The 23,183-nt window shown below is 39.0% G+C and overlaps 2 protein-coding genes across 2 annotated transcripts; both read right to left on the reverse strand.

The window, feature by feature from the left end:
• Nucleotides 1-6,098: 6,098 nt before the first annotated feature.
• Nucleotides 6,099-7,449, reverse strand: LOC103426586 (mavicyanin-like). Its single transcript, XM_008364676.4, has 2 exons — nt 7,135-7,449; nt 6,099-6,694 (listed from the first exon to the last, which is right to left on the reverse strand). The coding sequence occupies exons 1-2, from the start codon at nt 7,319-7,321 to the stop codon at nt 6,294-6,296; spliced, it is 588 nt and encodes a 195-aa protein (XP_008362898.2). The 5' UTR covers nt 7,322-7,449; the 3' UTR covers nt 6,099-6,293.
• A 1,339-nt stretch (nt 7,450-8,788) lies between these two features.
• On the reverse strand, nt 8,789-19,250 carry LOC114827395 (glucan endo-1,3-beta-glucosidase 14-like). Its single transcript, XM_029109185.2, has 3 exons — nt 18,712-19,250; nt 9,666-10,708; nt 8,789-9,128 (listed from the first exon to the last, which is right to left on the reverse strand). Exons 1-3 carry the CDS (start codon nt 18,773-18,775, stop codon nt 9,045-9,047), a joined length of 1,191 nt encoding a protein of 396 aa, XP_028965018.1. The 5' UTR covers nt 18,776-19,250; the 3' UTR covers nt 8,789-9,044.
• Nucleotides 19,251-23,183: the final 3,933 nt, after the last annotated feature.

Here is a 23,183-nt window from a genome sequence, read left to right on the forward strand (position 1 = left end):
GAGAGGAAGTTGTGCTTTATGTACATGCCCACCTCCAAGTAGCACGAGGTCTTTTGGAAACTCATTGGCTTTGGGTTCTATTGAAACTCCGAAGTTAAGTGAGTTCGGGCGAGAGCATTCCTGGAATGGGTGACCCACTAGGAAGTTCTGCTCGCGTGAATTCCCAGAAACAAAATCGTGAGGGCATGGTTGAGGTCCAAAGCGGACAATATCGTGGTGAAGCCCGGGATGTGGTGAAGCTCGGGTTGGGATGGTGTGGTCGGGGCCCAAAGCAGATAATATCGTACTACGGCAGAGTCGAGCTCAGGATGTGGTGGAGCCTGGGTTTGGATGTGACATCCTCTCCGGATTCCTTCCACCTAATCCTACAAGTTCACATATCCGGACCTTTGAAATTTGATCCAACAACTAAAAATAAGGGGTCCATAAAAAGTTATAATAACTTTAATTGTTGAATCAAATTTCAAAAGCTTAGATTTGTGGCCTTGGTGGATTAGATGGAAGGGATCGAGAGATCCCTTTCTATAGCAACCTAAGTGTAATAGCATTGTACCGTTGTAAAAACAATCTGACTGGATCCTTTCCTGATTGTGAGGATCTTGGGGATCCTCAAATCGTATCTGTTTATTGTATATCGTGTGACTAATTTTCATCATGTACTGTTTATGTTTAATTTTAAATAAAAATATTTAAAATAATTTTTTATCCCATGATATACAATAAACGGACACAATTTGAGAATCTCCAAAATCCTCACAAAGAGAATCCAGAGATAACCTCATTAAAAAAACTATAACAAAAAACATATTCAGTCTCTCTCTCTCACTCTTCTTTTCATCTTCCTTTCGTTTTCTTGCTGAGCATTCTTCTCTTCATTTCATTAATTTAGTTCAGTTCTTCGTTGATTCAGAATAGTTAAGATGGTATTAGAGCCAGCGATTCTGCTGTGAGGTTTGATTGTTTGCTATATTTCCAGCTCTATTTCTAGTGATTTCTTCAGCTGCGGCAACAATGGCGATCTGGGTTTCAAGTGTCAGTGCCGACTTTATTGAAGATTCATGTGAATTGTTCCAAAATATTCATAATCTCAATGTTCTATGAAGGTTTCTGCGATTCTTTCTTTCAAAGTTGAAAGATTTGGAATTCTTGTTTTCTGGGTAATTCTTGAAGATTGGTTCAGAAAGTTTATATTTCAGTTTGTTAGAGAAGTAATGATCTTTCTTTGAGGGCACGAAGCCATTCTTGATTAAATCTTGAAATTTTTGTGGGCACGAAGTCATTTCTGTTAGATTAGTTGAAGTTCTGTTGAGGGCACGAAGTCATTTCTGCTTATTTAGTTGGATTTTTGTGGGCATGAAGTCATTTCCGTTTGATTGAATATTGGTGATTTTCTGAGTTTCTTTGAAAAGGATTGTATCAGGTAGCTGCTTGGTGATTTACATCTTCAGAATCTTGAAGAATTGTAATAAACTTTGTTGATTAATTACATTCTTTCAGTGACAATGACATCACCTTCTGAGAAAATTGAAGGGTTTTTGGGTATGCTGACAATATAGTTGAATGATAAGAAAACATTTCAGTTTACATCTGTACTAAAAGGGTATAAATTGTTCGGTCTTTTTTATGGATCTGCTAAGTGTCCATCTAAGTTTGTGATTACTACTGATCAGGGGGTCACTAATACAATTTCTGATGAATTCTTGGAATAAGAATCTGTGGATCTTGCTCTTCTGAGTTTGTTGATTGCTACATTGTCAGATGAGTCTATTGGACATGTTTTAGGCCTTAAAACTAAGAAGCTTGGACCAATTTACATGATAGATATGCTTCTATTTCTAAAGCTAGAGTTAATATTCTGAAAACAGAATTTCAGACCATGCAAAAAGGGGGTAGTTTTATTGATCAGTACTTGTCTAAGCTCATAAGTTTTAAAGAACAATTGATTGGTGTTGGTGAAGTTGTGAGTGACAATATTGATTTCATTGTTTCTGCATTATCTGGTTTGCCAAGGGAATATTCTGTTATTAGAACTGTGATATTTACAAGAGATACAACTATGTCCTTAAGAGAGTCCAGAGAACGGTTGTTCTATGCAGAAAGAGAAGCTGACTCGGTGGTGCAATTTATCTCCTAATTTTGTTGGATTGTATATGCAATGGGCTACTGGCTCTTATTCTCAGTCTTCAATGACTCAAGGATCTTCTATCAATGAAGATGTATTTTAACTACTGGAGGTGTTCTTACACAGATACCAAATGGAGGTTCAATTTTTGGAGGTTCTTATCAACAGGGATCTTCATCATCCAATTTAGGGTCTTATCCTTCTCCTGGTTCAATGCAAATGCCATATTCTCTTCGTATCCACGTGGGCCCTAGATTGGCATGTGACGCTTAATCATTGTCGGCGTGGACGCCACGACACAAGTTAACTGCTGTTTTAACATAAAGCTTAACAAATGTATGAAACTGTCCAAGAATTATCACTTTAGGTAATAGACTGGGATGAAAAACTTAATGTATGAAATGTTGAAAGCCAAAAAACTTTAGGATAGTAAATTGAGATTTACTCTAGCTTTTAATTTTTTAATTTTTAATTTTTAATTTCTAATTTTTTTAATGTCCATGTGGCACTAGATTGACACATGGCACTTAATTATTGTCCACATAAGCGTCACATCATCAATTAATGGAAGTTCTGACGGAAAAATTAATGGATGTATGAAAGTGTCCCAAAATTATGACTTTAGGTACTAGACTGTGACGAAATAAACCTGATGTATGAAATATTGAAAATCAAGAAACTTTAGAGTAGTAAACTAAGATTAACCATGTATAGGGTTGAAATATATATATTTGTCATTGATTGTGGTTTATTATCCAACAGTTTCTGGTAGTTAAGCTACATTGGTAAGGTTTACTTTTACATGCAAAATGTAATTAGCCAGTAAGCATATAATTTGTTCAGGTGATCTAAATTCTACGAGTTCTTTAAATTAAGTGCACCAAAGTACTTGAGTTTAACAAATTTGGCATTAAGCTCATCGGGAGATGCTAGCTTCGAGTTTATATGATATAATCACGAATATTGTAAAATATTTAGTGATTTCTTTCTTTTACGAAGTCTTTGCTGCTTTTTTTTTTTTTTTTTTTTTTTTTTTTGCTTGTTTGATTGCATATATATATTCTCCTTCAAACACTTTCATTGCGAGTATTGATTCGCTTGCGAAGTCTTTGCTTGTTTGATTACATATAAATATTTTGGTCCTTCAAACACTTTCAATACGAGTAACCTTTTTTTTTTCTTTTTTCTTTTTACTTGGGCATAACTCAGGTTGGAAATTGGAATGAGTAACTTGATTCACCAGGAATATTTGAAAAGCATTGCACCAAGACAAAGAACAAAAGATTAATCAATTAATATCCTGTCACAAAATAACCCAGGAAAGAATGTGGGTAGCGGTACTGGGTGGACGGTCTAATTTTCCCTTTGGAAAATCCTTATAATTACCACTGCTTAGCTTTCAAATCACTTCTGACCATCAAATGAAATTGACTTAATTTTGAATAAATCAATCATAGCTTCATTATTTTGTTTTGGTGAATCACACGACATACATTCACTATTTGGGGTCACACCAATGAACGTAATATAAAGTACCTCTAGATATTAGTAACTAAGGTAATAATAAAAATGTTCCTCTTTCCTCTTGGCATATATAGCTAGTAGCCAATTGACCCCAATTGTTTCCTGAACCCGTTTTCTTTCTTGGACACAAATTTAACCGCAACAGATATTTGAGCAGCACTTTGGCTTTGTCCTTCACTTGAAGTTGGACTTGGAGAAGGAGAAAAGGGCAATCTTTTGGCCTTTGAAGCAATGGCCGGCAAAGGTGAAGGTCAAGTAAAATGTGCCAACTTTAAGGAGGATTTTGACTCCTGCAACACGGTGGATTTTGGGCACGTCTTTACTTACTAGCCACCGCCAATGGCCACGGTTCAGTGTTCTGTAATGGTTTTCCTTTATGATTTTTTTTTTTTTTTTACGCAGAAGTCAGGTTTGAAAGTAGAATGTGTAACATATAATTTGGATTCATCAGGAGGGAATATTTGAAAGTAGAACAAGGACTAACACATTACTCACATTCATGATTTCAACTATCTTTTAATTCCCGTATTCGTGTTTTGTTCTTGTACGTAGGAAGTTAGCAGTGCGATGTTGGGATGCTGTGAGGTCAGAATTTATACTGGGGAGACTTCTCGGATTTTAGGAAGCAGTTCAGGGTGTCCGCCCAAAATGCATTGTCTATGACATCCGGAGTTGCAAGCTAGCTACCTTGGTGTGTATATGAGGTGCAGTGCTAGATAGATCAAATCACTAATTAGGGATGTTTCAATGAGCAGGCGTCGATGTTAATTATGTTTGAAAAGAAACAAATTTAAACTTTTAAATCATGGTAGCTACTGAACCATACAATAATATAATTATATATGGACTTTAAACTGTTTTTTGTGAATTTTGAGGTGTATATAAAACACAAACCTGCAGGCCATAGCATTGCTGATTCCCTAGCAAAGAATTTTGACAAGTAATGTAAAATTGGCCACCCCGTTCAATTAGGGTGCGTTTGGTACGTGGGATGGGACGGAACAGAGTTGGACGGACGCGTTCCGTCCCACGTTTGGCGTGCTAAAATTATGTGGAACGGCTGTCCCGCGGGACGAAAATGGGCTAAATTTTGGTTCCGCGCTCCCCCCTGGAACGGGTTTTTCCATCCCGTGGAACACAAAAATCATAAAATTTAAGACAAAAATACCCCTTAACTTTTTCAATATTTACACCATCTATATCATCCAACAAACCCTAAAACTATCATTTCTCTTCTCTCTGCCGCTGTGAACGTTCATCCTTGCGCATCTCCCCTTCACGAACTTTCAGCTCTTCATCCCTGCCCATCTCCCCTGCTGCTTGTAAATCCTCCAATCTTTATCTTTAATTAATTTTGATGCTGCTTGTAAATCCTCCAATCCCTAGAACGGGTTTGGTGTTTGCTGTTGCTTGTAAACCCTCCCTTCGCGACCTCGTTTTTCTTCCTCAGAAGCTCCTCCACGGTTTCCTGAGTCGGGTTCTCCGGCGGTTCTAGGGTTGAGTCCGCGGAGTGAGCTTCGTCTGTGAAATCTGCGGCAGCTGCTTCGGATGAAATTGAAGCGTACGGTCGCGAATGAACATTGTACGGAGCAAGCCTGAGCGCTAATTTCAAATTCAAATCACAAAATTGAGTTAGAAATGTGTGTATGAGTGTCGAGAGAGAGAGAGTACCTTGGTTGGAAGGAAGCGGAGAGAAGATGAGGGAGGGGAAGTGGAGGAGAGAGACGGTGGGTTGATTGGTTCGGAGGGTGGAGGTGATTGAGGAGAGAGATGTACGGACTAGGGTAAGTTAGTCATTTTAATATTTTGATTTCGTTCCATCCTGCTTACCAAACGCAGAATGGAACAACTTTTCCGTTCTGTCCTGCGCATACCAAACATAACATGAAACCACTATTCCGTCCCGTTTCGTCTCGTTCCGTCCCGTCCGCGTACTAAACGGTACCTTAAGAAATGGGGCACCTCGTTCAAAGGAACTAGTTATTATTTTAATATTGCTCAATTTTTTTTCCTTAAAACAAAGGGTGATGATGACTAAATCCGGCAAGAAGAGTTTGACCTTTGGCATGATTAAAACCATTATTTAGCTGTCCTCGATCGTAATCGATAAACAATATTAGTGTCTCTTGATTATACATATGGTGAATTGTTATTTGTATGTAAGTTAAACTATTTTTGCTTCAAAACACAAGGAAGCACAATTATTTTCTCCTTTCAACAAAGTTTTTCTACGCCTCTCAATTTGTAATAGCGGAATAAACAATGTCAGAAAGCAATTAAGTTATGTTTGGGTGAGACACTTTTAATTTAGAAAGTATTGAAGTATCATGTCGCACCCTGAATTCGAGGTCGGTGGAAAAAGAATAACTCCACACTCAGTGCACAAATAAAAGTAAAATAAAGATGAAAATAAACGAATTACAGGGTTGAACAAGGCACGTGTTCCCGAATATTGTTTGGAATTTTGGGTTAAGTATTACTGCAGGACCAATTGTAATTCCTTTGTTACATATATTGAGCAGTTTATTTCAACACAAAAGATCAAATTAAAATCATCATGAATATTGGATTAATGGAAGTCTTGTGGAAATGCAGTATGAAGCATTGAACTCACAATATTAACTTAACACTCAAGAACAAAAGAGTACTAGAAGAGGCAGAAAAGAGCAATGGTAATGGACATAAAAACAGTAGAAAAAGTAGAAGCTAGGGAAGAGGCTGCTGACGGAGGAGGTGCCGTTGTGGTTGGTGGCGACAAAGGAGTCTTAGTGTCAGAAGGAGGAGGAGCCATTGTGGTTGGCGGCGATGCAGGAGTTTCACTGTCAGGAGGAGGGGCAGCAGGGCTAGCTGTCACTTTGATGCTCAACTTCTGACCCTCGTTACAGTGGCCTGGGAAGGAGCAGATGAAGTAGTAATCGCCGGTTTTGTTGAGGCTGTAACTGGCTGGTCCTTGGTTTAGTACGCCCAGAATATCGGTATTGTTGCATTCATCATAAGCTGTCTTTGTAAGTGTGGCTACATCATGTCGTCCAGTTGTGAACTGGAACACTACCAGAAACAAAAAACCAAACTAAGATCATATTGAACTTGTACGAATAGTAAAAATTTAGGTAGCGTTTTGACCCTTATATTTCAGTTATCTACACCTCAAACTGCATATTTACGATTTTTCAGCTCTCATAGGAATAGTACTAGAAACTAAAGAATGAGTGTTGAAATCACTAGCCTTAAAAACGTCAGCTCGCTTAATAACCAAGTTTTCAATTTTTAGTTTTCTTGAAAACTGAAAACCAAGATCAAACCGAATTTTGAAAAGTCACAAAAGTAGCTTTTAGTTTTCATTTTTGTGAAAACTGAAAATCTATTAAACAAGTTTTCAGTTTTCAAAAAAAATAAACAAAAAACGAAATGATTATCAAACAAACTTTAAACTAATCAGAAAAGGTTAAAAAATGATTAATGAACTTGAAAGGTAAATTTGGATTTACCTAGGGTGTCGCCAACTTTGAAGGTATGTTTGGCAGCCCAGGAAGAATAAGTGTCGGAATCAACAATGTTAGTCCAACCAGTAGCATCACCAACTGTGTGTGTTTCAGCTTCTGCTCTTTGTGTGATCAGTGCTGCTGCTGTTATTACAACAAAAGCTGTCACAAAACCAAGCATTTTAGGCGCCATCTCTCAAATTCTGCAGGATATCTGTGTGTCCACAGGTTGCCCCCACTTATCAAGCTACCTGTTTGGTATATATTTTGGTGTGTGTTGGCAATACTGGTTCTCTTTACAATATATAGACATAGAGAGGGACTGCCCTTTGCTTGCATAATTTGGGTTGTGGTTGCAATGGGCTTATATAAATAACATTATCAGCATGTGAAGCCGAAGTCAATGACTGGAAACATGTTGATATCAAATGGTGCGATGAATTATTCCTGATTGACTTGGCAACTTCACATCTCATGAGGCATATAAATTTATTGGGAAGAACTTTTACCATGCTGAAATTGTAATATCAACTCGTTTATTAAGCGTGAATTAGTATTATCACGTGACCGTAATATATATAATCGCAAAAATTTCTCCAACTTCATCATTATGTACTTCAATCTCAAATCTACCTTTACGTGTCTTTCAGTTAAAAGTAATGCTAAGGAGACTTAATTTGTAAACTAAATTTGCAAACTAAATGAATGTGTCACTAATAAAAAATGAGCACGTTTATCAACGTTTAAGTAATAATTTAATCATCAACTTCCATGTCATTTAGTTTACAAATTTAGTCTCCCTAGCATTACTCTTCAGTTAATACACAAAGGCGAAGCCGCTCATAGGCTAGGGTGGGCACTAGATCAGTAAACAATTTGGGTAAACAAATTTTTGGTGCTAATCCTTATGAAGTTCACCCACTTAATGAAAATAAGCTCACCCCAGATAACTAAAAGTCGGACTATATATGTCTCTTTCGTGAAAATTTCTGACTCCGTTCTTGGTTAACTACTAATTATACGTTTTTTATGTCACTTAGAGGTTTCGGTTGAGAATGAAATGCGGCAACTTTGAAAGAGTAAGCGAAATTTGTTTTATACAAATAGATGTCTGTGAGACCAAATCAATAATAATTATGTATTGAGACCCACACCATACTATAAACCAATGCATCTATCCACTCCTTGCAAGCATATTAAAATTGCAATGTGAGAAAGAAATAGGAAGCTTCCTGCTGTTTATGATTTATCTACTCCCTTTGCATGACTTATTCTTTGGCAACTTTAAATTATTTTATCCTAAGTTTTTTATTCTATGGAAAAATTGTTATTTGAGACAAACTATTTGTTATTGGAGAAATTTTTCAGTGTCTCCGAATACGGGATTGGGTGTATTACTCCATGTTTCAAGCACATTCAAGAATTTCTCGTGTTGTTTAAGTATGACCTTTTATTTTCCAGACAAGCAGAAACTATATAATTTTTGAACTTTTCTTTTCCAGAGTAGCAGATTTTTTTTATTTTTTATAATGCCGTGGCCGGCATTACCCCTTTTTTTCTTTTTGTTCTTGCTGTAAACGATTCGGCGTTTATTATGACTAAGAAAGAACAACGGAAGTTTTCCATGTGATCCATGACGAGTGACATAATTTCCTCGTGCTTTAGTGAATACGAATCGGGAAGCGACACTCTTTTTTCCCGTCGTTTATCCAATGGTACTGCATAGAAAGGTGATTTCTAAGCAAAACTGATATACATTTCATCATATGGATACACTTGATAAGCAATGGCTAGCTGCTAGCATATAATTTACGAAACTCAAGAGTCCGTTCAGTTACGGTGTCTGTACTTTGAAGGAGATTCGACAACCAAGCTCTGAACTCCGACTGCTGCTGCTGCCCCGGTTTGCTCAATCATTATTTTAAAAACAGAAGCAATGATGCAGAAGAAATTGATAGCATCAAGAATTGCAAACGAGACCAACCTTGCGCTCCAATGTGCTGTAACAGCGTACATAAGGAAACCAATGAGATGAGGAAGCTCTTCCAATAATATAGTAATTCAGTAATAAAAATCGTTTAATGTGCTTAGCACGACCACAACTGCTGAAACTCAAAACATGTTATACAAGGCAAAAAGCTTTCGTGATGAAAAATCTCATAAATTCCTTTAGACTTTAGAGGATAGCAAAGACGCGCATCTTAACATTGAGGTTGATATCCTACTGTTCAGTTTATTAGGCACCTCTTCTTGGTGATGGTGCTCAATCACTTCCTTATTGGTGGATAAGTACCACTGTTTTAATTCTAATACCGAAATGCCTTTATATGTTTCGTATGTGCATCTAACCCCATTTCTAAAGGCAATGATCAAAGCAACGCAATGACAATTTAAGGTAATGTAATGGGATTTGAAATTAATCATTGTTTCTTCAAACCAATATTTCATTTACTTATATGAAAAACTCAGAATAAGCAACCCAATCGCCAAGAAATGAGCATTCAAATGACTTTTATGGAAGGTAAGGGAATTTGTACCTTTGAAGATAAAAGCAATGAATCTGCAGATGATGATACAAGCCCATGATACCCAATATCATATGCAATGGTCCCATCAGGCTTGAACAGTCCAAAATTTCGCTCAGAGGTTGCACCAGTTTTCAGGTTCTCATTAAATAATGCAAAAATGTATGCCTTCACTACAAACTTTGGCCGCATAGGGGTCCCTTTTTTCTTTGCTAGCCTTTTACGTAGATTATAATTGTATGTCCTTGCATTATTTACAGTAGCTGCAGCTTCATTGTCACCTCCACGTGAAGCCCACCCTGTCTCTGTAACAATAACTTCCATCTTTTTGAACCCAGCATCTTCCAATGCTGCATAGGCTGCATCAATCTGAGCATCGAGCATATTATCATAATGAAGGTCAGTTTTTGGATCATAAATCCCCTGAGTTTTCTGGAAAAGAGCATAATTAATATCAATATTCTCCGGATCACTCATGTAAGCAAGGAACGGGTAAGCATTTAAACAGAAGGGAGACCCAATTTCTGAGAAGAACTCCAAAAGTGGCTTCATGTACTGCTGCTTAACAGTATCTGTAAATATACATGAAGAGGGTGGATAAGAATTAGCAAAAACGGCCTGTGAATGTGCAGTCGTAATCTGAACTACATCAGTTAATCCTAGCTTCTTGGTTGCATTGTAGATGTTTTTAACCGTGCCCAAAAGAGCTGCCCACGATTCATAATCACCCCCACCTAGGACTTCATTACCCACAGCAATCCCGCGGATGTGTGTCTCGGGAAGGAATGCCTGCACATTCTCTTTAACCCAATCCATTGCATGATCCTCATTGGCACTCATGTCTTTCAGGTACCCATTTGGAAGTCCAACCACTAATTCAAGCCCAGTCCCGCTAAAGGCCTTGAGAACACTGTGATCAGCATCATATATCCTGACATTCTTTATCTTTGCTGCTCTGAGAAGAGTAGCAACTTTATCAGGAGAAGGGATGTTATCTGCAATTCTTCCATAATTGATTCCATATGCTCCGGTGAATGCTTGCACCGCCACAGAGGCTGGGAAAGAACAGAAACAGCACCATCAATCATGTGATCAAGTGGTATTGAGAGACGATGGCAAACATACAAAGTTCTATATTTACACTCAAACTAACATTACAATCTACTCTAGTGAACCACGAAAATGGAATAATCCAACTGAACATCACTAACTTTCATGATACTGTGATATAAAGAGTAGATCTTGATTTATTTATCTTGCTCAATATTATGATAAACTGTTAAGACTGTAGTATCATCTAAATTAACATTGAAAAGTACGAGTCCATCAACTGGAAAATTTACAGATTGTTCATAACCACAACTAGTTCAAGAGAATTTATAATATATAATATGAATTATTCATGTACCAATCCCTCTGAATAGGTATAACGAAAAAATTTGTTGATAAGCAGGACAAGTATCTTTTGTCAACCTGTATACAACAACAACAACAAAGCCTTTTCCCACTAAGTGGGGTCGGCTATATGAATCCTAGAACGCCATTGCGCTCGGTTTTGTGTCATGTCCTCCGTTAGAACCAAGTACTCTAAGTCTTTTCTTAGAGTCTCTTCCAAAGTTTTCCTAGGTCTTCCTCTACCCCTTTGGCCCTGAACCTCTGTCCCGTAGTCACATCTTCGAACCGGAGCGTCAGTAGGCCTTCTTTGCACATGTCCAAATCACCGGAACCGATTTTCTCTCATCTTTCCTTCAATTTCGGCCACTCCTACTTTACCTCGAATATCCTCATTTCCAATCTTATCATTTCTTGTGTGCCCACACATCCCACGAAGCATCCTCGTCTCCGCCACACCCATTTTGTGTACGTGTTGATGCTTCACCGCCCAACATTCTGTGCCATACAACATCGCTGGCCTTATTGCCGTCCTATAAAATTTTCCCTTGAGCTTCAGTGGCCTACGACGGTTACACAACCCGCCGGATGCACTCTTACACTTCATCTATCCAACTTCTATTCTATGGTTGAGATCTCTCTAATTCTCCGTTCTCTTGCACGATATATCCTAGGTAGCGAAAACGGTCGCTTTTTGTGATCTTCGCTAGATTGCTCCGATCATTAGTGTGGATAAGTATATAAATGGATATAGATAGGAAAGCAAACACAAGATGTACGTGGTTCACCCAGATTGGCTACGTCCACGGAATAGAGGAGTTCTCATTAATTGTGAAGGGTTTACACAAGTACATAGGTTCAAGCTTTCCTTTAGTGAGTACAGGTGAATGATTTAGTACAAATGACATTAGGAAATATTGTGGGAGAATGATCTCGTAATCACGAAACTTCTAAGTATCGGAATGTGGTATCGTCTTGACTTGCCTTATCTGTCTCACAGGTAGATGTGGCATCTTCTCTGGAAGTACTCTTCCTCCATCCAGGGGTGGTATCTTTAACTGGTGGAGATGCACAAGGTAATGTATCAATTTCACTTGAAGCTTACTTGTAGTTTCAGGCTTGGTCAAGCGCGATACAAACCATGTAGTAGGAGTCCCTCAAGTTGCCGAGCTAGGGGATTTGCTGAAAGAGGTGACAGACAAGGTAAGCAATCAGAGCTCCGGCTGATTGTTCACATTCTCCCTATCTTGCAGGCAGCATGAAGGATAAAGAGAAGAAAAATGAGAAGAGATGATATGGGATACTTTTGCTTTTGAAGAAGTAACTTTCCACAGGCTTATTCTTGAACTGAGCTGGAGGGTTTTCTGGTTTCCTCCAGAGTATAAGGCCGACTGAAGAATTTGAGGGTCAAAACAAGTCCATCAAATCTAGAGTACGTTCGACCCTACTGATATGGGATACTTTTGCTTTGACAGAGTAATGGATGTATCGGCACGTGTGCTGTTACGCTTGTCTCCACATGCTTCCTTGTATCCTTCTCACTTGCCCTATCTGTTCCTCAGGCAGATGCGGTATCTTCCCTGGAAGCATAAGATGTTGAAGATGAGTACTCGAGAGCAATGCCAGGTAAGTAAGTTCCAGGCAGTCAGTTCCTGGCTGGAAGCTTGATTCCAAGTGCTGACTGATTGCTCTCTTTCTCCTTGTCTTGCAGGTAAGAACAAGGCCAAAGGAAAAGACAGGGAAAAAGCATGATATGGGATACTCTTGCTTTTAACCCTGATGATATGAGATATTCTTGCTCTAGTATAACTTGTTTGCAGAGGTATTATCGGGGGGAAAGAAAGCTGAATATTTCGAAAGGCTTCGTTGAGAGTGCCCTCTCATATATGAGGAAGGGTTGAGCATTTTTGCAGGTCTGTCTGTCCGTTGGGGATGGAGGTTGACATATATAGGAGTCTCCTTAACAACAAGTAGTAATGCTATTCCTTTACCCTGTCAGAGCACTTTGAAAAAGTGGTCTGTGGTATGTGGAAAGCTGATGTTGCGTGTGAAGATTACAGACAGCTTTATCCAAGGAGATCCGGCTCTTGTAGTTGGGAAAGTGTTGCCTCTTCGGTTTTCGAACAAGCAATCCTATCAGGGATCTGGCTCTCGAGATTCGGAGAACGATGTCTCTTCGATTTTTGAGAAAGCAATCCTGCTGGGGGTCTGGCTCTCGAGATTCGGAGAGCGGTGTCTCTTCGATTTTTGAGAAGGTAATCATGTTGGGAGTCTGGCTCTCGAGATTCGGAGGGCGGTGCCTCTTCGATTTTGGAGCAAGCAATCTTGTTGGGAGTGTTTTCTCGAATGTGAGTAAAGGTTGGGCATGTTTGCTAGTCTACCTTGCCACGAAGCACAGAGGTTGACACACAGGGACTTTCCAATTATCCAGCAATGGTATTGTTCCTTTACCCTCTCTTCGATTTTTGAGAAAGTAGTCATGTTGGGAGTCTGGCTCTCGAGATTCGGAGGACGGTGCCTCTTCGATTTTGGAGCAAGCAATCTTGTTGGGAGTGTTTTCTCGAATGTGAGTAAAGGTTGGGCATGTTTGCTAGTCTACCTTGCCACGAAGCACAGAGGTTGACACACAGGGACTTTCCAATTATCCAGCAGTGATACTGTTCCTTTACCCTTGTGGGTAATAATATGGGGTAGCTAGACCTTCAAAATTTATGTGTCTAAACTTTGTTAGTGCTGTTTCTTTGCTATTCTTTTACCCGTCTTGGTCAGAGCGATGTAGTGGAAGCTGCAAGCTTCACGTGCTCAACTTTGGCAGAGAACTTTGGCAAAGTTATCTGTGATACACATGAGCTACTATTGCGTGTGGGAAGTGGGTGATTGAACAGTAAGACTCATGTGCTTTCTACTTCACCAGAAGTCTTCGACAGAATGCCCATAATTTCCGCAAAGCTGAGTGTGCGTGTGACAGGTGCTGCCAAGGCTGGAAAAGTAGGTGCCTCTTCGATTTCTGAGATCGGCCCTCGTGGTCTCTGAGCAGCCCAACTTTTGAGAAAGCAAGCGCCTCTTCGATTTCTGAGATCGGCCTTCGTGGTCTTTGAGCAGCCCAACTTTTGAGAAAGCAGACGCCTCTTCGATTTCTGAGATCGACCCTCGTGGTCTCTGAGCAGCCCAGCTTTTGAGAAAGCAAACGCCTCTTCGATTTCTGAGCAGGCGCCTCTTCGATTTCTGAAGCTCCGTCGAGTGCAGATTTTTATAGGGGCTGGCATTAAGTTCCAAAGCACACTTGAATCTCCACCAGTAGAAGCTCCATTCTTACACTTCTAAGATCTTGATTTGTTCGACCTCTTCTCTCTTCAACACCTTTGAAAATGTCTGGCCCCTCCGACCGTCGTTTTGACTTGAACCTTGTTGAAGAGGCAGCCCCGCCTTCTCCAGACAACATATGGCGCCCATCCTTCGTCTCCCCTACTGGTCCTCTTACCGTTGGGGATTCCGTTATGAAGAATGATATGACCGCTGCGGTGGTGGCCAGGAACCTTCTCACTCCCAAAGATAACAGACTACTTTCCAAACGATCTGATGAGTTAGCTGTTAAGGATTCTCTGGCTCTCAGTGTTCAGTGTGCAGGTTCTGTGTCTAATATGGCCCAACGCCTATTTGCTCGAACCCGCCAAGTTGAATCATTGGCGGCTGAAGTGATGAGTCTCAAACAGGAGATTAGAGGGCTCAAGCATGAGAATAAACAGTTGCACCGTCTCGCACATGACTATGCTACAAACATGAAGAGGAAGCTGGACCAGATGAAGGAATCTGATGGTCAGGTTTTACTTGATCATCAGAGATTTGTGGGTTTGTTCCAAAGGCATTTATTGCCTTCGTCTTCTGGGGCTGTACCGCGTAATGAAGCTCCAAATGATCAACCTCTGATGCCTCCTACTTCTAGGGTTCTGTCCAGTACTGAGGCTCCGAATGATCCCCCTCCGGTGCCTTCTCTTTCTGGGGCTCTACCGACTGCTGCGACTTCTCCTAAGCAACCTTTGTGAAGGCTCTCTCTTGTTTGTTTATTTTGACTCATGTATATGTACATATTTGTAGCTTATCGGGGATATCAATAAATAAGCTTTCCTTCATTTCAACGTATTGTGTTAAATACACCAAAGCCTTCTTCTCTAAGTTCTTTGAATTTTCTTTTGTTGGAGCTTTGTGAGTGGAGCATGTAGGTTGAGGTAGTGTTCCCTTAATTTCCTGAGTGAGGAAAACTTCTCGGTTGGAGACTTGGAAAATCCAAGTCACTGAGTGGGATCGGCTACATGAATCTTAGAACGCCATTGTGCTCGGTCCTGTGTCATGTCCTTCGTTAGATCCAAGTACTCTAAGTCTTTTCTTAGAGTCTCTTCCAAAGTTTTCTTAGGTCTTCCTCTACCCCTTCGGCCCTGAACCTCTGTCCCATAGTCGCATCTTCTAATCGGAGCGTCAGTAGGCCTTCTTTGCACATGTCCAAACCACCGTAACCGATTTTCTCTCATCTTTCCTTCAATTTCGGCTACTCCTACTTTACCCCGGATATCCTCATTCCTAATCTTATCCTTTCTCGTGTGCCCACACATCCAACGAAGCATTCTCATCTCCGCTACACCCATTTTGTGTACGTGTTGATGCTTCACCGCCCAACATTCTGTGTCATACAGCATCGCCGGCCTTATTGCCGTCCTATAAAATTTTCCCTTGAGCTTCAGTGGCATACGGCGGTCACACAACACGCCGGATGCACTCTTCCACTTCATCCATCCAGCTTGTATTCTATGGTTGAGATCTCCATCTAATTCTCCGTTCTTTTGCAAGATAGATCCTAGGTAACGAAAACGATCGCTCTTTGGTATTTCTTGATCACCGATCCTCACCCCTAACTCGTTTTGGCCTCCATTTGCACTGAACTTGCACTCCATATATTCTGTCTTTGATCGGCTTAGGCGAAGACCTTTAGATTCCAACACTTCTTTCCAAAGGTTAAGCTTTGCATTTACCCCTTCCTGAGTTTCATCTATCAACACTATATCGTCTGCGAAAAGCATACACCAAGGAATATCATCTTGAATATGTCCTGTTAACTCATCCATTACCAACGCAAAAAGGTAAGGACTTAAGGATGAGCCTTGATGTAATCCTACAGTTATGGGAAAGCTTTCAGTTTGTCCTTCATGAGTTCTTACGGCAGTCTTTGCTCCTTCATACATATCCTTTATAGCTTGGATATATGCTACTCGTACTCCTTTCTTCTCTAAAATCCTCCAAAGAATGTCTCTTGGGACCCTATCGTACGCTTTCTCCAAATCTATAAAGACCATGTGTAAATCCTTTTTCCCATCTCTATATCTTTCCATCAATCTTCGTAAGAGATAGATTGCCTCCATGGTTGAGCGCCCTGGCATGAACCCGAATTGGTTGTCCGAAACCCGTGTCTCTTGCCTCAATCTATGCTCAATGACTCTCTCCCAAAGCTTCATTGTATGACTCATTAGCTTAATACCCCTATAGTTCATGCAATTTTGTACGTCGCCCTTATTCTTGTAGATAGACACTAAAGTGCTTGTTCGCCACTCATTTGGCATCTTCTTCGTTTTCAAAATCCTATTGAAAAGGTCAGTGAGCCATGTTATACCTGTCTCTCCCAAAACTTTCCACACTTCGATTGGTATCTCGTCTGGGCCTATTGCTTTTCTTTGCTTCATCTTCTTCAAAGCTACAACCACTTCTTCCTTCCGGATTCGACGATAAAAAGAGTAGTTTCTACACTCTTCTGAGTTACTCAACTCCCCTAAAGAAGCACTCCTTTCATGTCCTTCATTGAAAAGATTATGAAAATAACCTCTCCATCTGTCTTTAACCGCATTCTCTGTAGCAAGAACTTTTCCATCCTCATCCTTGATGCACCTCACTTGGTTTAGGTCCCTTGTCTTCTTTTCCCTTGCTCTAGCTAGTTTATAGATATCCAACTCTCCTTCTTTGGTATCTAGTCGTTTATACATATCGTCGTAAGCCGCTAACTTAGCTTCTCTCACAGCTTTCTTCGCCTCTTGCTTCGCTTTTCTATACCTTTCACCATTTTCATCAGTCCTATCCTTGTATAAGGCTTTACAACATTCCTTCTTAGCCTTCACCTTTGTTTGTACCTCCTCATTCCACCACCAAGATTCCTTTTGGTGTGGGGCAAAGCCCTTGGACTCTCCTAATACCTCTTTTGCTACTTTTCGGATACAACTAGCCATGGAATCCCACATTTGGCTAGCTTCCCCCTCTCTATCCCACACACACTGGGTGATTACTTTCTCTTTGAAAATGGCTTGTTTTTCTTCTTTTAGATTCCACCATCTAGTCCTTGGGCACTTCCAAGTCTTGTTCTTTTGTCTCACTCTTTTGATATGTACATCCATCACCAACAAGCGATGTTGATTAGCCACGCTCTCTCCTGGTATAACTTTGCAATCCTTACAAGTTATACGATCCCCTTTCCTCATTAGAAGAAAATCTATTTGTGTTTTTGACGACCCACTCTTGTAGGTGATCACATGTTCTTCTCTCTTCTTAAAGAAGGTGTTGGCTAAGAAGAGATCAAATGCCATTGCAAAATCCAAGATAGCTTCCCCATCCTCGTTTCTCTCCCCAAAACCATGGCCACCATGAAAACCTCCATAGTTGCCTGTCTCCCTGCCCACGTGTCCATTTAAATCTCCTCCTATAAATAACTTCTCCGTCTGAGCAATTCCTTGCACCAAGTCTCCAAGATCTTCCCAAAATTTCTCCTTCGACCTCGTATCCAACCCTACTTGAGGTGAGCCACAAAAATATCGTCAAAAATAGACTAAAAGCTGGCGGTGAGCCACAAAAACATTGATTTTGCACATAATCCCTCACCATACATGACGATATTCGTATCAAATAAGCCGAACAAATTCATGCATTCCTACAAATGTAAATGGTATCACTAGACGGTAAGGAAAGAGAAAGGGCCTTTCAACCTCTGCTTGAGTTCCTCTTTTCTATGGTTATGGTCTTTCTCGAGGCACTACCTACCTACAAGGCAAGATTAATTGAACCTTCACCTTAAACTGCGACGGGTCTAAATGCAGGCACTTCGGGCAGTAGTTGTTATAGATCAATCCATGGGAATCGTAACTATGTTTCAAGTAGTCATGCTATCAAATCAATACCAGAACAAGGCTCTACAGTGTTCTTTGTTTTCAATAATTTAAAAACAAAAAAGCACAAACCCAGAATTCAATATCTTTTTCACTAAGGAAACTACAAAAAGCAGCATCAGATAACCAATAAAGGAGAAAGCCAATCAATCCTCACTTACAACACACACAGATAGAGACCCAATTATCAAGATTTACCAATGTTTCCAACAGAAAGCAATCAATAGAATACAAACCTCATCGACCAATCGAAGTCAAGAATCACTAAAACATCGAAACCCAATTTCCAAAAATCAAACTTTTCCACTACAAACAATCACACACATATACACACACACACACACTGCTGTTCTATAACCATCCAATTCATCAAATTCAAGCAGATAACAGTCAAAACTCAAACCCAACTCCACAAATCAACTAAAAAACAACAATCTATGATCAAATTCAGATCAAAGAAAGAAATTTACCAATTGGAGGGAAGAACACCAGGAAGATGAGAAAAAGCCGAGCAAAAATACAGAAGCTTTTCATGGTCACAGACAAAAACCCACCAAGAAAAGATTCAATCTTTGGCAAAGATCCAAAAGCAGAGACCCTTCAAATTCAATGCAGTGCTTCTTCTTCCTCAGGCATGCCATAAGACATCAGTGTCTAAATACCCTTTACTCTTTTCCCTCCATCCTTGCCCTCATCTGGCAGAAAGGACGCTCCTTGGATAAGAAAAGTAGGATTGGAGAAGGAGAAGATGAACAAAACGTGGGTTTTGGCCGTCGTTTTGGGAGGATCAAAAGGGAAAGGGGTTGGGGTTCTGGGCGGTTTGCTGCTTTTATCGAATCCGTTTGACGGTGTGTGAGTGTTTGCTTACGTCTCTTGCTCTTGGTTTGGTTTTTTGGGTTTTCTTGTTGTCCACTTTGGACTTTCACTTTGTTGGTGCGGAATTCCGCCTGACTACTTTTCTACTCCCAATTGGAAAATAGGAGGATGCCACGTTTACATCAACTCGTTTGTCTCTGTAATCTCACGCGCATGCTTTAGAAAAAGCTTTACCACCTGGGTACGAAGTCACGTCGTAAGTTATTTACCATGTTACTTTTCATTTTTTTAATGATAAACATATTTTAATACGTAATTGGAACATTGATGGTATTAATAATATGAAAAGCATTTGATAATCGAGAATGTGTCTCTATTTCTTGAAATTGAATGATCGAATTAGTCGCATGGTTAGATGGGTTTCTCAGAGGATGATCATATTTACCCAATTAATCAATTTAATTATCGGCTTCATTTTAAGAAGAGAATCAGCTGATGTTTTTATCACGATAATACATTTTTGTATCGGCAAAAAAGATTCATACAAACATTTTAACTTATTTGTAATCATCATTATGTAATTTATCAATGTAAAAAATCAAACTTAAAATATGTCGTTTAGAATACTAGAGAGGCTTGATTAATTATCTTTTCCTTTATAAGGTTTTATTTATAAGAAACATGGCTTTACCCCTCCCTATCTTCCCTTCCTAGACCCACAACACCGACCTTGGTCGTCAGCAGATTTGGAACCATGACTAGTGGTATTGGTGATGCCAACAGTCCGTATCCTTTTGATGAGAATTTTGAAGATTCGTGAATCGTATTTGTTCATCATACATTGTGCGGTTAATTTTTATTAAGTACTGTTTGTGTTTAATTTTAAATTAAAATATTTAAAATGACTTTTGACTGCACAATGTACGATGAACGGACACGATTCACGAATCTCTGAAATCATTACAAAGAGTATCCAACGAAGATCCAGATTCATTGGTGATGAGGACTTATTTTAAATAAATAAATAAATATAAATATATATATATATATATATATATATATATATATATATATATTCTACTAAAAACAGGGAACAAAACATAACTCTAACCAGATAAACAAAAAATGCTAATTTAGAAAAATAATTGGACTATTGTTTGGTAAATTATTGTTTAAATCAATGGGTTAGGTCTATAGCACGCAGGAGTTGTTTGGTAAAGAAAACCAAGTTAAATAAATATGATACACAATGAAATCGTTAGGTACGGATATTAGCATTTTGAAAATGTCATTTGATACTCGTCTTTCTAACCCTATGATCGACTTGGACTCAACAATTGAGCAGTGATGAATGAATGTTCAGAAAATACATGAATGAATTGGCCTAAGAAAACATGAGTGATTTAAAAGCGACATACTAGCACAAATAAAAGGGAAAGAAAAAGTTTATTTATTGATTACTATGGTCCAACGGCAATTATAATTTTACGAACTTTTTAAATGCGCGTCGAAAAATCATTTGTCCTATTGAAACATCTTTGGGACCTGTCCTCTTGTCCTTTGGTACTGCATATTGCAGAGTTGCCCCAAATACACGTAGGAAGAAAACGAAATATTTTGAACAACTTTTTTGGGTTTGCTGTAGTCTGTCCACTGTCGACATGAGCATTAAAAAGTTGGTCCATTATTTCTCACAACGTTGGCTTTCAGCCTTCAGTTATTGCATGTTCTTCACAAATGATAACAATCTTTGACACTTTGCCGACCTGCATGAGTCATGACCAACTGTGCGATAAGATGAAAAACTTGAGTAATGGTGATTAACCACCACGTTCATAAAAACATGGAACTCTTGTATGTATTTTGGTCTCACACTCACTCAACTCTGTTCCGCTTAGAGGGAAATATCTGCGCGAGCTGTGGTGGATGAAGCGGAAGCAAGAATATCGGCTCATTGGTCTCATTTAGTATGAGAATTGTCCTAGTCAGATAAATTTGCCAAAATTTCTCTAAATCTAATTATTATTCACTTTAACTTGAAAGTATCTTCATTTAGCAAAAGCAATCTTTTTCTTTGCTGACTTGTCAAAACTCTTTTCCAACCCGATAATTTTTGTTATCTTTTCTCAAATGTTTCAATAGTGAATTGAGCATATAGAGATGAAAGAAAAGTTATCGAGATTCTTATATGTGGAAGTTGAAGGATCGCAATCCCTCATGGACTTCATATTTCTTATTTCAAAAGAATAGAGAGAAAAAAAATGCTATTGGCTTATTGCTCAACGAATATATGATATCTGTCAACTTTAATGATTGGCCATAAGAAATACAAAAGTAAAATCCACATATCAAATTGTAATTTTATTTGAGTAATATTAGGGAGACTAAATTTATAGACAAAAGTTTGTAACCTAAATGACATGGAAGTTGATGATTGTTGATAAATGTAACCATTTCCTATTAATGACATGTCATTTAATTTGCAAATTTTGTCTACAAATTTAGTCTTCCTAGCATTACTCTTAAACTCATTTTATTTTCTTATTTTTTTCTTTTCTGCTTCTTAATAGAAGAGAGATGTTGAAGGAAGAATTGTAACATCCCACATCGCCCAGGTGAGTGATCCTTAAATGTATATTCTCATCCCTACCTAGTAGGAGGCCTTTTTGGGAACTCACAAGCAACTTCCCAGTGGGTCACCCATCATGAAAGTGCTCTGGCCTCCTTCTCGCTTAACTTCGGAGTTTCTACGGAACCAGAAGCCAATGAGCTCCCAAAAAGCCTCGTGCTAGATAGGGATGGGAATATACATTTAAAGATCACTCCCATGGGCGATATGGGATTTTACAATCCACCTCCCTTAGGGGCTTGACATCCTCGTCGGCACACTTCCGTCCAAGGAAATAATGAAACAGTTATCAACATACTAACCCCCACATTTTATATATAATGAAAACTACTAGCATAATAAGTGATGGATTTAATAAAAATCCTAGCATGCCAAAATATCTCAAAAGTCATATTGCGGAATAACATTGCAGAAATCAAAACAGTAAACGTCTCATAGATCGTCTCGTAAGCGTATTGTGCTGCTAGAAAGATCACTGAATAAATATAACTCCCAGCCCAATGCCTGCTCCGTGGTCTCTGCACCCGTAGCCAGAGATTACCAACTCCCGGCTCAATGCCTGCTCCGTGTCCCTCAACCCGTAGCTAGGGATTATTTCTCCCGGCCTATCTGCCAACATCAGATCCTCGCCCCAGACGGCATAGTGTTTACTAGGTACGCACAAATAGTTACACCTCTCATAAATAACTACTTCATAGTATAAAGTCATCCATCGTCTATACTATAAAGAGGGGTTTCTAAAACATGTTATAGCATCCTATCGTCATCCATCAGATAATCTACCAGTTCATGGTTTTTATAGAAAATATGATATATTAAAATATAGCTCAATATAGGCTAACAATTAATTCCTCACCAAAAACACGAGACGAAAATCAATATATTTGATAAACAAGCTTAACATAAATCAAAACATAACTTGTAGGCATGCTAATCATTTATGCAATTAGACTATAAAATCATGTAATTTTAGAAAGGGTCCGCTCACCTTTGCTTTGCGCCCCCCATTCAGGACTTAGGATCAAGGCACCTAATCCCGGCGTCAAGACACTTCCTCAACAGCATCTTTGAATCCTCTCGATGTATGACCCACTTATTTATTCATTCAATTTTATCTTAATTCTTTTTAGTGATTAGGTTTAGTTGTATGCTCTGAACACGTTCCTAAATTGTTAATTCATTGTATTTAAATTCATAACCCGTATTTATTTCTTATTCTTAGCTTTTGTATCAATTAATGGCTTTCGTCACCCTCGGGTGTCGGCCAACACGTGTCTATCCTGGTATTCGGGGAATATCAGGGTCGGGGCGTGTCAAGAATTCATATTATCTCTCCACACAATTATTCTTCACATGCATAAAGCAACACTATATGTATGATTTTCACTTAGAAATTTAACATGTGACAATTTTAAATTTTCTAATTTTTTTCCCCATCCAAATAAAAGATCAACTTGTAAGCGGAACATTTTAAATTCAACCCCCGTAATAGTAAAT

Source organism: Malus domestica, chromosome 02 (assembly GCF_042453785.1).
Source record: "Malus domestica chromosome 02, GDT2T_hap1".
In the NCBI taxonomy this organism is placed as follows: domain Eukaryota; kingdom Viridiplantae; phylum Streptophyta; class Magnoliopsida; order Rosales; family Rosaceae; genus Malus; species Malus domestica.

What these genes read in the sequence shown, in the direction of transcription:
- LOC103426586 (XM_008364676.4), bottom strand. Translation starts at nt 7,321, where the DNA reads ATGGCGCCTAAAATGCTTGGTTTTGTGACAGCTTTTGTTGTAATAACA. An exon ending in CAAAGTTGGCGACACCCTAG is followed by an intron (nt 6,695 to 7,134) that starts GTAAATCCAAAT and finishes TGTTTCTGGTAG; the next exon opens with TGTTCCAGTTCACAACTGGA.
- LOC114827395 (XM_029109185.2), bottom strand. Translation starts at nt 18,775, where the DNA reads ATGAAAAGCTTCTGTATTTTTGCTCGGCTTTTTCTCATCTTCCTGGTG. An exon ending in GGTGTTCTTCCCTCCAATTG is followed by an intron (nt 10,709 to 18,711) that starts GTAAATTTCTTT and finishes GTTCTTTCCCAG; the next exon opens with CCTCTGTGGCGGTGCAAGCA. An exon ending in CATTGCTTTTATCTTCAAAG is followed by an intron (nt 9,129 to 9,665) that starts GTACAAATTCCC and finishes ACGCTGTTACAG; the next exon opens with CACATTGGAGCGCAAGGTTG.